General features: G+C 43.0%; 1 protein-coding gene across 1 annotated transcript in view; it reads right to left on the bottom strand.

The window, feature by feature from the left end:
- Positions 1-16,529, bottom strand: part of WDR70 (WD repeat domain 70) — a 367,195-nt gene that overhangs the window by 31,519 nt on the left and 319,147 nt on the right. Inside the window, exon 16 of the mRNA XM_075330392.1 lies at positions 14,206-14,322. Within this exon, the coding sequence (XP_075186507.1) occupies positions 14,206-14,322 (117 nt within the window). The remainder of the gene's footprint in view (positions 1-14,205; positions 14,323-16,529) is intronic.

Raw genomic sequence — 16,529 nt, 5'->3', positions numbered from 1 at the left:
TCACACTATAGAGCTCTGTACTGTAGAGTGGTCACACTATAGAGCTCTGTACTGTAGAGTGGTCACACTATAGAGCTCTGTACTGTAGAGCGGTCACACTATAGAGCTCTGTACTGTAGAGAGGTCACACTATAGAGCTCTGTACTGTAGAGCGGTCACACTATAGAGCTCTGTACTGTAGAGTGGTCACACTATAGAGCTCTGTACTGTAGAGCGGTCACACTATAGAGCTCTGTACTGTAGAGCGGTCACACTATAGAGCTCTGTACTGTAGAGTGGTCACACTATAGAGCTCTGTACTGTAGAGCGGTCACACTATAGAGCTCTGTACTGTAGAGCGGTCACACTATAGAGCTCTGTACTGTAGAGTGGTCACACTATAGAGCTCTGTACTGTAGAGTGGTCACACTATAGAGCTCTGTACTGTAGAGCGGTCACACTATAGAGCTCTGTACTGTAGAGAGGTCACACTATAGAGCTCTGTACTGTAGAGTGGTCACACTATAGAGCTCTGTACTGTAGAGTGGTCACACTATAGAGCTCTGTACTGTAGAGAGGTCACACTATAGAGCTCTGTACTGTAGAGCGGTCACACTACAGAGCTCTGTACTGTAGAGCGGTCACACTATAGAGCTCTGTACTGCAGAGCGGTCACACTATAGAGCTCTGTACTGTAGAGTGGTCACACTATAGAGCTCTGTACTGTAGAGCGGTCACACTATAGAGCTCTGTACTGTAGAGCGGTCACATTATAGAGCTCTGTACTGTAGAGTGGTCACACTATAGAGCTCTGTACTGTAGAGTGGTCACATTATAGAGCTCTGTACTGTAGAGTGGTCACACTATAGAGCTCTGTACTGTAGAGCGGTCACACTATAGAGCTCTGTACTGTAGAGCGGTCACACTATAGAGCTCTGTACTGTAGAGCGGTCACACTATAGAGCTCTGTACTGTAGAGAGGTCACACTATAGAGCTCTGTACTGTAGAGAGGTCACACTATAGAGCTCTGTACTGTAGAGAGGTCACACTATAGAGCTCTGTACTGTAAGAGCGGTCATACTATAGAGCTCTGTACTGTAGAGCGGTCACACTATAGAGCTCTGTACTGTAGAGCGGTCACACTATAGAGCTCTGTACTGTAGAGCGGTCACACTATAGAGCTCTGTACTGTAGAGCGGTCACACTATAGAGCTCTGTACTGTAGAGTGGTCACACTATAGAGCTCTGTACTGTAGAGTGGTCACATTATAGAGCTCTGTACTGTAGAGCGGTCACACTATAGAGCTCTGTACTGTAGAGCGGTCACACTATAGAGCTCTGTACTGTAGAGAGGTCACACTATAGAGCTCTGTACTGTAGAGTGGTCACACTATAGAGCTCTGTACTGTAGAGCGGTCACACTATAGAGCTCTGTACTGTAGAGCGGTCACACTATAGAGCTCTGTACTGTAGATCGGTCACACTATAGAGCTCTGTACTGTAGAGTGGTCACACTATAGAGCTCTGTACTGTAGAGCGGTCACACTATAGAGCTCTGTACTGTAGAGCGGTCACACTATAGAGCTCTGTACTGTAAGTTGTAGAGGATAGACTCCTTAACACAAAATAGTACATTGCAAAGGCGATATCCAGTGCTGAGCTTTGTGTTATTAGATGTATTAGGCCCTGTGCGCACTCGGCCGTTTTACCTGCGGTTTTGCTGTGGAAATTTCTTGAGAAAGGTTTGGAATCTTTCTGCAGACATTTCCAAGCAAAACCTATGGGAACAAGAAATAGCTGTGCGCACGCTGCGGATTTTTCTCAAGAAACTTTCTTGAGAAAATGAGCATGTCCATTATTTTCCGCAGGTGCCTGCGGAATACCCCCGGAATTTCACTCCATTCACTGTAATGTAATCGCGAAATACTGGGGTTATACCGCAGGTAGCAAATGATGTGCGGTATACCCCCGGTATAGCCGCGGTTTACCTGCGGTAATGCTCATCGCTCCCTGCGGTTTTGCAGAAAGCGATGTCATTATGACAGGAAGAGGAAGCGGAGCAGAGTAAACACAGACGTCACACTCCCTGGACGCCGCACAGAAGCACTTCCGTGTGACCTCCGGCGGGTGCCCGTGCAGTCTGTGTCCCGCTGCACGCACAGCAGTGTCAGCAGCTTGTCACGCTGCAGCGCAGGCAGACACTGACACTCAGCAGTGCGTGCAGCCGCAGGGATGACGGGCGCTGCTGTCAGGAGGTTAGATGAGATCATTACCTGCTGTGACGATCTCCTGCCTCCTGACGTCACCGCGGTCACTGCCGTCTATGCCCGTCTCGCGAGCGGTCCGAGACTGTCACTAGCGGAGACGTCACGGGCTCTCGCGATACTTCTGACAACGCGGCGGGCATAGAAGTCAGTGACAGCGCTGACGCCAGTAGTACAGGACATGATCACAGCAGGTAATGATTTCATCTATCCTTCTGGCAGCAGCGCTCGGCATCCCCTGCAGTGACCTGGGCTATTGATGTTAGCTCAGGTCACTGCATTGCTCTCCCAGCCAATGGGGAACATTCTGTTCTTCATTGAATGGGACAGCGACTACGGTATGGATCGCCGTGGGAGCCCCCCCCCCCTTTATTGGATTACGCCGGACGTGGAATTGATTGTTCTTTTCAATAAATTGGTGAAAGAGGGAATGTGGGGAGAGTTTTTTCAAATAAAACTTTTTTGTTGTCTATTTTTTATTTCTTACTGACTGGCTTGGTGATGTCGGGTATCTGATAGACGCCTGACCTCACCAACCCCAGTGCTTGATGCCAGGTGACATTACACATCTGGCATCAACCCCATATATCACCTCGTTTGCCAACGCACCAGGGCAACGGGATGAGTTGGGGCGAAGCACCAGGATTGGCACGTCTAATGGATGCGCCACTTCTGGGGCGGCTGCGGCCTGCTATTTTTAGACTGGGGAGTGTCCAATAACAGTGGACCTCCCTAGTCTGAGAATATCAGACCACAGCTGTCCGCTTTACCTTGGCTCGTGATCCAATTTGGGGGGGACCCCACGTTTTTTGTTTTAAATTATTTATTTAATGTAAAATAACAGCGTGGGGTGCCCTCTGTTTTGGATTACCAGCCAAGGTGAAGCTGCCAGCTGTGGTTTGCAGGCTGCAGCCGTCTGCTTTAAGGTGGCTTTACACACTGCAACATCGCAAACGACATCGCTGTAACGTCACCGGTTTTGGCCAGGTTTGCCTGTTTGACAGCTCACCAGAGACTTTGTAGCGATCCCGGCCAGGTTGGGATTGCTGGTGGGATCGCTAGAAAGTCTCAGTGTGTAAACCCAGCTTTACCCTAGCTGGCTAAAAAAGATGGGGGGACCTCACGTGGTTTTTTTTTAATTATTTATTTATTTTATGGCTAAATACAAGGCTAAGCACCCTTTAGTGCCACATGAAAGTCATTAAAGGGTGCCAGCTTAGAATATGCAGGGGGATAGGACATTATATAGGTCTTTCTCATCTATTATCTATCTATTCATCTATCCATCTTTCCCTCTATCCATTATCTGTCTATTGATTATCTACAGTGCCTACAAGTAGTATTCAACCCCCTGCAGATTTAGCAGGGTTACACATTCGGAATTAACTTGGCATTGTGACATTTGGACTGTAGATCAGCCTGGAAGTGTGAAATGCAGCAAAAAAGAATGTTATTTCTTTTTTATTTATTTTTTTAAATTGTGAAAAGTTTATTCAGAGGGTCATTTATTATTCAACCCCTCAAACCACCAGAATTCTGTTTGGTTCCCCTAAAGTATTAAGAAGTATTTCAGGCACAAAGAACAATGAGCTTCACATGTTTGGATTAATTATCTCTTTTTCTAGCCTTTTCTGACTAATTAAGACCCTCCCCAAACTTGTGAACAGCACTCATACTTGGTCAACATGGGAAAGACAAAGGAGCATTCCAAGGCCATCAGAGACAAGATCGTGGAGGGTCACAAGGCTGGCAAGGGGTACAAAACCCTTTCCAAGGAGTTGGGCCTACCTGCCTCCACTGTTGGGAGCATCATCCGGAAGTGGAAGGCTTATGGAACTACTGTTAGCCTTCCACGGCCTGGACAACCTTTGAAAGTTTCCACCCGTGCCGAGGCCAGGCTTGTCCGAAGAGTCAAGGCTAAACCAAGGACAACGAGGAAGGAGCTCCGGGAAGATCTCATGGCAGTGGGGACATTGGTTTCAGTCAATACCATAAGTAACGTACTCCACCGCAATGGTCTCCGTTCCAGACGAGCCCGTAAGGTACCTTTACTTTCAAAGCGTCATGTCAAGGCTCGTCTACAGTTTGCTCATGATCACTTGGAGGACTCTGAGACAGACTGGTTCAAGGTTCTCTGGTCTGATGAGACCAAGATCGAGATCTTTGGTGCCAACCACACACGTGACGTTTGGAGACTGGATGGCACTGCATACGACCCCAAGAATACCATCCCTACAGTCAAGCATGGTGGTGGCAGAATCATGCTGTGGGGCTGTTTCTCAGCCAAGGGGCCTGGCCATCTGGTCCGCATCCATGGGAAGATGGATAGCACGGCCTACCTGGAGATTTTGGCAAAGAACCTGTGCTCCTCCATCAAGGATCTTAAGATGGGTCGTCATTTCATCTTCCAACAAGACAACGACCCAAAGCACACAGCCAAGAAAACCAAGGCCTGGTTCAAGAGGGAAAAAATCAAGGTGTTGCAGTGGCCTAGTCAGTCTCCTGACCTTAACCCAATTGAAAACTTGTGGAAGGAGCTCAAGATTAAAGTCCACATGAGACACCCAAAGAACCTAGATAACTTGGAGAAGATCTGCATGGAGGAGTGGGCCAAGATAACTCCAGAGACCTGTGCCGGCCTGATCAGGTCTTATAAAAGACGATTATTAGCTGTGATTGCAAACAAGGGTTATTCCACAAAATATTAAACCTAGGGGTTGAATAATAATTGACCCACACTTTTATGTTGAAAATTTATTAAAATTTAACTGAGCAACATAACTTGTTGGTTTGTAAGATTTATGCATCTGTTAATAAATCCTGCTCTTGTTTGAAGTTTGCAGGCTCTAACTTATTTGCATCTTATCAAACCTGCTAAATCTGCAGGGGGTTGAAGACTACTTGTAGGCACTGTATCTATTATCTATATTATTTATTGCAGTAGTTACAGCATAAAAAAACCGCAGGGACCAACCTACGGAAAAACCGAGGCAAAACTGCGGTAAAACTGCGGCAAATCCGCGGCAAAAACGCACACGTTTTTCTTGCGGATTTGGAGCGTTTTTTTAACGCAGGTGCGGTAATCTTCAACTCCCAGAAGTTTCTCAAGAAATTTTCTTGAGAAAAATCACTTTTCTAGTGCGCACATAGCCTTAGTCATTTTTCTATATTTTCTCTGGACTCTGATAATCTGTGATATCTGACGTATAGATACATAGTATATACAGTCTATACCATCTGTCCTATAAATGCCGCCATATATCAGTATAAATACCAGGCCTCCGCACAGGAGCAGACAGAGGGGGCAAATTATGTGTGTTTATCCTGACCTTAGCCCCTATGTAATATACTTGTCATGCTGCTTTATGTCACTGCAGCTTTCACCATCATTTCTCAGGTTACGTTATGTAGGATATTCCGAGAATACCGGGCGGAAACTCACCGGACCCAGGTGGAGAACAACTATGGACAAGAACTTTTTGCTGAAAGTGTCAGCATCAATAAAGGTGATAACGAGGGCCGGGGCTACTGCTGCAGCCCTCCATGGCCATCTGCAATCCAGAGGATCTAAGCAGCCTGTGTCTGATTCCCCTGCAGCGCCACCACAGGTGAAATCAAGTATTACGTCACCCAGGATAAAAGGAGTAGGCCCAAAACTTTGTTCTAATAACTCCTTCCTGATGCAGGACATAAATGTATAAATATAAATGAATAGAAGGCAGGAAATTAAATACTAAGTATAAATTATATATATATATATATATATATATATATATATATATATATATACATGAATATATTATTTTTATTATTATAATAATCACCACAATGATAATCATTATTATCTTTTCAAAATCACCATCTTTTATTAATAATAATAATAATAATAGTAACAACAACAATAATAATAATAACAAATAATAATAATAATAATAATAATAATAATAATAATAATAATAATAATAATAATAATGTGCAAATAAAATTAGAAAAATAATAAAAATAAAAAGTATTGTTGTGTTCATGAAGTTCCAATCTAACAAAACATTAAAAAGAAGTAGCCCGGATATTAAATGCAGAAAAAATATATTGAAATGCCATTTTTTGACCCCGATTTTTCCCTCAAAAACTGCAATAAAAAGCCAAAAAAAACCAAATAAAAAACAAATAAAAATATATATACACACACACATATATATATATATATATATATATATATATATATATATATTATATATATATATATATATATATATACACACACACATATATATACACATATATATATATATACACACATACACATATATATACATACACATATATATACATACATACATACATATACATATATATATATATATATATATATATATATATAAACACATATACATATACACACACACATATACAGTTAGGTCCAGAAATATTTGGACAGTGACACAATTTTGGCGAGTTGGGCTCTGCATGCCACCACATTAGATTTGAAATGAAACCTCTACAACAGAATTCAAGTGCAGATTGTAACGTTTAATTTGAAGGTTTGAACAAAAATATCTGATAGAAATTGTAGGAATTGTCACATTTCTTTACAAACACTCCACATTTTAGGAGGTCAAAAGTAATTGGACAAATAAACCAAACCCAAACAAAATATTTTTATTTTCAATATTTTATTGCGAATCCTTTGGAGGCAATCACTGCCTTAAGTCTGGAACCCATGGACATCACCAAACGCTGGGTTTCCTCCTTCTTAATGCTTTGCCAGGCCTTTACAGCCGCAGCCTTCAGGTCTTGCTTGTTTGTGGGTCTTTCCGTCTTAAGTCTGGATTTGAGCAAGTGAAATGCATGCTCAATTGGGTTAAGATCTGGTGATTGACTTGGCCATTGCAGAATGTTCCACTTTTTTGCACTCATGAACTCCTGGGTAGCTTTGGCTGTATGCTTGGGGTCATTGTCCATCTGTACTATGAAGCGCCGTCCGATCAACTTTGCGGCATTTGGCTGAATCTGGGCTGAAAGTATATCCCGGTACACTTCAGAATTCATCCGGCTACTCTTGTCTGCTGTTATGTCATCAATAAACACAAGTGACCCAGTGCCATTGAAAGCCATGCATGCCCATGCCTCACGTTGCCTCCACCATGTTTTACAGAGGATGTGGTGTGCCTTGGATCATGTGCCGTTCCCTTACTTCTCCAAACTTTTTTCTTCCCGTCATTCTGGTACAGGTTGATCTTGGTCTCATCTGTCCATAGAATACTTTTCCAGAACTGAGCTGGCTTCATGAGGTGTTTTTCAGCAAATTTAACTCTGGCCTGTCTATTTTTGGAATTGATGAATGGTTTGCATCTAGATGTGAACCCTTTGTATTTACTTTCATGGAGTCTTCTCTTTACTGTTGACTTAGAGACAGATACACCTACTTCACTGAGAGTGTTCTGGACTTCAGTTGATGTTGTGAACGGGTTCTTCTTCACCAAAGAAAGTATGCGGCGATCATCCACCACTGTTGTCATCCGTGGTCGCCCAGGCCTTTTTGAGTTCCCAAGCTCACCAGTCAATTCCTTTTTTCTCAGAATGTACCCGACTGTTGATTTTGCTACTCCAAGCATGTCTGCTATCTCTCTGATGGATTTTTTCTTTTTTTTCAGCCTCAGGATGTTCTGCTTCACCTCAATTGAGAGTTCCTTAGACCGCATGTTGTCTGGTCACAGCAACAGCTTCCAAATGCAAAACCACACACCTGTAATCAACCCCAGACCTTTTAACTACTTCATTGATTACAGGTTAACGAGGGAGACGCCTTCAGAGTTAATTGCAGCCCTTAGAGTCCCTTGTCCAATTACTTTTGGTCCCTTGAAAAAGAGGAGGCTATGCATTACAGAGCTATGATTCCTAAACCCTTTCTCCGATTTGGATGTGAAAACTCTCATATTGCAGCTGGGAGTGTGCACTTTCAGCCCATATTATATATATAATTGCATTTCTGAACATGTTTTTGTTAACAGCTAAAATAACAAAACTTGTGTCACTGTCCAAATATTTCTGGACCTAACTGTATATATATATATATACACACACATACACATACATATAAAAAATGTCTTATCTGTCCCAAAATAACAACAGCAAAATCTAAAATGTACTGGTTATATTGAAAGAGAAAAAAAACTAAAAACTCAAAATATGAGGACACAAACCTATTTTTTTTAAAGTTCTGATTTTTTTTACTTTTTACCACTCTAATATGAAAAAAATAAAAAAACAAAAAAATAAAAAAAAAACAATAGAACTCTGATATCACATTTTTTTAATCTTACAATTAATACCCTGGAACCCCCCCCCAAAAAATAGTGGAATGGTGTTTCATTTTCACCATTTCATGACAATTTTTATATAAAGACAAAAGACGGGATACTTAAACATTTTCTAATAATTTAATATCTTTATAACTGCGGACACATAATAATAATAATAATAATAAAAAAAATGTTAAATATTCTAATAATGATACAATATAATACAATATAAATAAAATAATTATATAATAAATAAATATATGAATAAAATTAATAATATTAATAAAATAGATATGAAATATAAATATATATCAATTAAAACCCAATAAAAACTATAATAATATAAAGTATAATAATTCAGAAGAATGGAAACTGGCTTAAAATTTAGCAGGAATGATATAATTTACTGTGGAAAGTAGAAACTAAGAAAGTATCCTGTATGCAAAATTAGAAAGTGCCAGCGATGCAGAAGTGCTCGGCCACAATGCACGGCACATAGGGTGATTTTTCATTATTTGTCAAGTTACCTACTTTCTTAAAATAATTCAGATCACTTAACCCTTAATGATCACTTAACCCCTGCATGTCCAGAGTGGGAGAAGGATCCCTTGTATCCAGCAGGGCCACACTGTACTTTTATTACACCCATCCCTCTTCTGATGCCTCTTCTGCAGACCTCTATTGTGAGGACGTATAGATGTAAGCAATCAGCAGAGTAAATAGTGTGAGCATGGAAATGTGGGCGAGGAGGCTGCGCTCTCTGTGCACATGGATTTGTAAGTCAAAGACAGGTTTACTTTGTATTTGCAATAGTCAGGCCTGCTGGAAGTGATTTCTCATCTGCGGAGAGCGCCAACAGGACAAGATCAAGAAAAGATACAAAAATGTGGTAACATGGATCACTCAAAAAGAAGGGAAACAGCCGGGTGCTGCAGCAATGCCGAAAATGTGCAAAAGTCTGTGTAACATAAACAGCGCACAAATAAGCCAGAGGTAAAAGGTGAAATGTGAGAGACGCTCTGCCAGAAGACGGCAGGGGAGGGACAGCCAAATATTCAGAAAAGTCTAATCAATGAGATCCTAAACTTACTGTGACATCACTGTGTGTATTATCCCTGTACTGTGACATCCCTGTGTGTATTATCCCTGTACTGTGACATCACTGTGTGTATTATCCCTGTACTGTGACATCCCTGTGTGTATTATCCCTGTACTGTGACATCACTGTGTGTATTATCCCTGTACTGTGACATCCCTGTGTGTATTACCCCTGTACTGTGACTTCACTGTGTGTATTATCCCTGTACTGTGACTTCACTGTGTGTATTATCCCTGTACTGTGACATCACTGTGTGTATTATCCCTGTACTGTGACATCACTGTGTGCATTATCCCTGTACTGTGACATCGCTGTGTGTATTATCCCTGTACTGTGACATCACTGTGTGTATTATCCCTGTACTGTGACATCCCTGTGTGTATTATCCCTGTACTGTGACATCCCTGTGTGTATTATCCCTGTACTGTGACATCCCTGTGTGTATTATCCCTGTACTGTGACATCACTGTGTGTATTATCCCTGTACTGTGACATCCCTGTGTGTATTATCCCTGTACTGTGACATCACTGTGTGTATTATCCCTGTACTGTGACATCACTGTGTGTATTATCCCTGTACTGTGACATCACTGTGTGTATTATCCCTGTACTGTGACATCACTGTGTGAATTATCCCTGTACTGTGACATCACTGTGTGTATTATCCCTGTACTGTGACATCCCTGTGTGTATTATCCCTGTACTGTGACATCCCTGTGTGTATTATCCCTGTACTGTGACATCACTGTGTGTATTATCCCTGTACTGTGACATCCCTGTGTGTATTATCCCTGTACTGTGACATCACTGTGTGTATTATCCATGTACTGTGACATCACTGTGTGTATTATCCCTGTACTGTGACATCACTGTGTGTATTATCCCTGCACTGTGACATCACTGTGTGTATTATCCCTGTACTGTGACATCACTGTGTGTATTATCCCTGTACTGTGACATCCCTGTGTGTATTATCCCTGTACTGTGACATCCCTGTGTGTATTATCCCTGTACTGTGACATCACTGTGTGTATTATCCATGTACTGTGACATCACTGTGTGTATTATCCCTGTACTGTGACATCCCTGTGTGTATTATCCCTGTACTGTGACATCACTGTGTGTATTATCCCTGTACTGTGACATCACTGTGTGTATTATCCCTGTACTGTGACATCACTGTGTGTATTATCCATGTACTGTGACATCACTGTGTGTATTATCCCTGTACTGTGACATCCCTGTGTGTATTATCCCTGTACTGTGACATCACTGTGTGTATTATCCCTGTACTGTGACATCACTGTGTGTATTACCCCTATACTGTGACATCCCTGTGTGTATTACCCCTGTACTGTGACATCACTGTGTGTATTATCTCTGTACTGTGACATCACTGTGTGTATTACCCCTGTACTGTGACATCACTGTGTGTATTACCCCTGTACTGTGACATCACTGTGTGTATTATCCCTGTACTGTGACATCACTGTGTGTATTATCCCTGTACTGTGACATCACCGTGTGTATTATCCCTGTACTGTGACATCACTGTGTGTATTATCCCTGTACTGTGACATCACTGTGTATATTATCCCTGTATTGTGACATCACTGTGTGTATTATCCCTGTACTGTGACATCACTGTGTGTATTATCCCTGTGCTGTGACATCACTGTGTGTATTATCCCTGTACTGTGACATCACTGTGTGTATTATTCCTGTACTGTGACATCACTGTGTGTATTATCCCTGTACTGTGACATCACTGTGTGTATTATCCCTGTACTGTGACATCACTGTGTGTATTATCCCTGTACTGTGGCATCACTGTGTGTATTATCCCTGTACTGTGACATCACTGTGTATATTATCCCTGTATTGTGACATCACTGTGTGTATTATCCCTGTACTGTGACATCACTGTGTGTATTATCCCTGTACTGTGACATCACTGTGTGTATTATCCCTGTACTGTGACATCATTGTGTATTATCCCTGTACTGTGACATCACTGTGTGTATTACCCCTGTGCTGTGACATCACTGTGTGTATTATCCCTGCACTGTGACATCACTGTGTATTATCCCTGTGCTGTAACATCACTGTGTGTATTATCCCTGTACTGTGACATCACTGTGTGTATTATCCCTGTACTGTGACATCACTGTGTGTATTATCCTGTACTGTGACATCACTGTGTGTATTATCCCTGTACTGTGACATCACTGTGTGTATTACCCCTGTACTGTGACATCACTGTGTGTATTATCCCTGTACTGTGACATCACTGTGTGTATTATCCCTGTACTGTGACATCACTGTGTGTATTATCCCTGTACTGTGACATCACTGTGTGTATTATCCCTGTACTGTGACATCACTGTGTGTATTACCCCTGTACTGTGACATCACTGTGTGTATTACCCCTGTACTGTGACATCGCTGTGTGTATTATCCCTGTACTGTGACATCGCTGTGTGTATTATCCCTGTACTGTGACATCACTGTGTGTATTATCCCTGTACTGTGACATCACCGTGTGCATTATCCCTGTACTGTGACATCACTGTGTATATTATCCCTGTATTGTGACATCACTGTGTGTATTATCCCTGTACTGTGACATCACTGTGTGTATTATCCCTGTGCTGTGACATCACTGTGTGTATTATCCCTGTACTGTGACATCACTGTGTGTATTATTCCTGTACTGTGACATCACTGTGTGTATTATCCCTGTACTGTGACATCACTGTGTGTATTATCCCTGTACTGTGACATCACTGTGTGTATTATCCCTGTACTGTGGCATCACTGTGTGTATTATCCCTGTACTGTGACATCACTGTGTATATTATCCCTGTATTGTGACATCACTGTGTGTATTATCCCTGTACTGTGACATCACTGTGTGTATTATCCCTGTACTGTGACATCACTGTGTGTATTATCCCTGTACTGTGACATCATTGTGTATTATCCCTGTACTGTGACATCACTGTGTATATTATCCCTGCACTGTGACATCACTGTGTATTATCCCTGTGCTGTGACATCACTGTGTGTATTACCCCTGTGCTGTGACATCACTGTGTGTATTATCCCTGCACTGTGACATCACTGTGTATTATCCCTGTGCTGTAACATCACTGTGTGTATTATCCCTGTACTGTGACATCACTGTGTGTATTATCCCTGTACTGTGACATCACTGTGTGTATTATCCCTGTACTGTGACATCACTGTGTGTATTATCCCTGTACTGTGACATCACTGTGTGTATTACCCCTGTACTGTGACATCACTGTGTGTATTATCCCTGTACTGTGACATCACTGTGTGTATTATCCCTGTACTGTGACATCACTGTGTGTATTATCCCTGTACTGTGACATCACTGTGTGTATTATCCCTGTACTGTGACATCACTGTGTGTATTACCCCTGTACTGTGACATCACTGTGTGTATTACCCCTGTACTGTGACATCACTGTGTGTATTATCCCTGTACTGTGACATCACTGTGTGTATTATCCCTGTACTGTGACATCACTGTGTGTATTATCCCTGTACTGTGACATCACTGTGTGTATTACCCCTGTACTGTGACATCACTGTGTGTATTACCCCTGTACTGTGACATCACTGTGTGTATTATCCCTGTACTGTGACATCGCTGTGTGTATTATCCCTGTACTGTGACATCACTGTGTGTATTATCCCTGTACTGTGACATCACTGTGTGTATTACCCCTGTACTGTGACATCACTGTGTGTATTATCCCTGTACTGTGACATCGCTGTGTGTATTATCCCTGTACTGTGACATCACTGTGTGTATTATCCCTGTACTGTGACATCACCGTGTGCATTATCCCTGTACTGTGACATCACTGTGTGTATTATCCCTGTACTGTGACATCACTGTGTGTATTACCCCTGTACTGTGACATCACTGTGTGTATTACCCCTGTACTGTGACATCACTGTGTGTATTATCCCTGTACTGTGACATCGCTGTGTGTATTATCCCTGTACTGTAACATCACTGTGTGCATTATCCCTGTACTGTAACATCACTGTGTGCATTATCCCTGTACTGTGACATCACTGTGTGTATTATCCCTGTACTGTGACATCACTGTGTGTATTATCCCTGTACTGTAACATCACTGTGTGCATTATCCCTGTACTGTAACATCACTGTGTGCATTATCCCTGTACTGTGACATCACTGTGTGTATTATCCCTGTTGGAGGGTGTGGGGGTGATTAGTATATTGAAGTGGAGAGCGTCACTTATGGTGTGACAAGGCTGGAGGACATCTTTCTGCTATTTCTGGGCACTTGGAATGATCCTTCCAGTCCTTTTGTCTCCAGGGATAGAACCATACAAAGAATCCTTGTAATGACATCTACACAGTCTAGAAAGGCCACATCCGGAATATATTGAGAACAGATCTCAGATTCTGCAGATGTGTCTTCGGCTGTACACTGTACCAAAACTGCATACGAAATCAATATGGGGCGGGGGGGACACACAACCGATGACATTTACCTGGCCCGGCCACCGGTGGCTCTGGTTTGTGTGACTTTAGCGGGTCCAGTCGATCCTTTTCGAGCTGTTTCCTCGTACTCCGCTGCCTGGGTTCTCGGAACATGGGGAGAGCATGAGCTGCGGGGAGGGAAACACAAGGCCTTAGTTTCGGCTGGAAACGATCTGTCCGTATCTGTATACACAATGTCGGTGACGGACCAGAAAATATATTCGCTGACCTTTCATGGAGAACATGGAGGAACGGCCGTGGCTTACATTTACCTACGGTAACAGGGACGTCCCAGACAGATCAATCCTACAGAAATAAAAAATATTCTGCTGGCTGTGGAAACAATGTCCCCGAGGAAGGATTTCCCCGGATTGCTGGCCAAAATCTGCACTAAATCAGCGAGTCACCGAGCGGAGGAGTCGCAGAGCCGTCAGGAGGGAACATTTATGGAATACTTCTACCTAAAATTAGAGGATCACCTTCACAGTCCTCCAAGTTTTCCTCTTCTGTTGACTTTATGCCTGGTCCTTGTAAAGCAGCACGGACCGACAATGGGTGGGAATGTTTTATAGAGTAGACTAGATTGTCCCAGAAGAGATGAACCCCAAAAAAACACAAGCAGTATTATTGAGTGGTGTATTGCGGTGGTAATACATGAGCACTACATGGCGACTAAAAAACTACACACCCAGGCATGTCCAATATCAGACCCCGGATCAGTTAGTTCTCCCAAGGACAGACAGGTGAAATGACGACCTTATCGTTGAGAACAAAGGTGCACTTGGCCAAGATGGTTGTCGGCCAAACGATCGGCTGAAGCTTCATTCGGCTGGCTTTATTACTCACGAGCTCCGGAAATCCATCCTTATCTCTGCCCCCAGTGATCTCCAGCCTTCTGCTCTCCATACATCTCTGACCTAATCCTAAGATACCTCCCCACACATAATCTCCAGTGTCTTCGAAAAGTATTCATACCCTGTGAACTTTTCCACATTCTTCCCACCTTACAACCATAAACTTAAATGTATTTCATTGGGATTTTATGTGATATCAACACAAAGTATTTGTGCAGTGGGTCATGTATATGGCACGTGGATAAAGGAGCTCTGTCCAGATGAGACCAAAAGAGAACTTTTTGGGCGAAAAAGGTGGTGGAAAACTAATGCTGCACATTGCCCTGAAAACACCATCCCCACCAACACACATGGTGGAGGCAACATCCTGCTGTGGGGAGGCTTCTCTTCAGCAGGGGCAGGGAAGTATTTGTGAAGAGTGTCATGTATATGGCACGTGGATATCAACACAAAGTATTTGTGCAGTGAGTCATGTATATGGCACGTGGAGAAAGGAGCTCTGTCCAGATGAGACCAAAGGAGAACTTTTTGGGCGAAAAAGGTGGTGGAAAACTAATGCTGCACATTGCCCTGAAAACACCATCCCCACCAACACACATGGTGGAGGCAACATCCTGCTGTGGGGAGGCTTCTCTTCAGCAGGGGCAGGGAAGCTGGTCAGAGGTGATGGAATGATGGATGGAGCTAAATAGTGGGCAGTCCTGAAGAAAAACCTGTAAGACGCTGTAGAAAACTTGACACAGGGGTGTAGGTTCACCTTTCAGCAGGACAACGACCCTAAACATATGGTTAGAGCTACAATGGAGGGTGCAGATCAAAGTATATTTGTGTGTGTGACCGCCGAGTCACAGTCCAGACTGAAAACCCACCGAGAATGTGTGACAAGACCTGAAAAGTGCTGCTGATCACAGACGTCTCCATCCAATCTCACTGAGTGCTCATGTGCAAACAACGGGGGGCAAAAATGTCACCTGAAGCTGTGCAAAGCTGAGAGACCCCAAAAGACTCGTAGCTGCAACTGCAGAGAAAGGTGGTGCTATAAAGTATGGACTTGGGGGGGCTGAATACAAATGCACGTCATAATTTAGAAAACCATGTACCATTTCCTTTACACTTAATGAATCATGCTACTTTGTGTTAGTATCTATATATATAATTGCCTTATTCTGTCTGTCTGTCATGCTCCAAAATTGTGTCCTTACGGTGACACAAAGCTGATTGGCCGCTGGGCTCGCCATGGCCCCGCCCCCCCACACGGATTGGCCTCTCGCCCCGGCTCTCTGCAGGCCCCGCCCCCCTCACGCAATGCACGCTCGCTCTGGCCCAACTGACACGGAGCTCCGACTCCCAGGTGAGTACACACACACATCAGATCACACTCACTCACACACACCTCACACATCACATCCACACACTCACAACATCCTGGGATATCGCTTGCTTCTACACTGGCTCCGTCACGATCCCAGCAGCGCCAGACA

This window comes from Anomaloglossus baeobatrachus, chromosome 1 (genome assembly GCF_048569485.1).
Source record: "Anomaloglossus baeobatrachus isolate aAnoBae1 chromosome 1, aAnoBae1.hap1, whole genome shotgun sequence".
Classification (NCBI taxonomy): domain Eukaryota; kingdom Metazoa; phylum Chordata; class Amphibia; order Anura; family Aromobatidae; genus Anomaloglossus; species Anomaloglossus baeobatrachus.
Note: the sequence above shows the minus strand (reverse complement) of the source record. Positions and strands in the feature narration are given on the sequence as shown.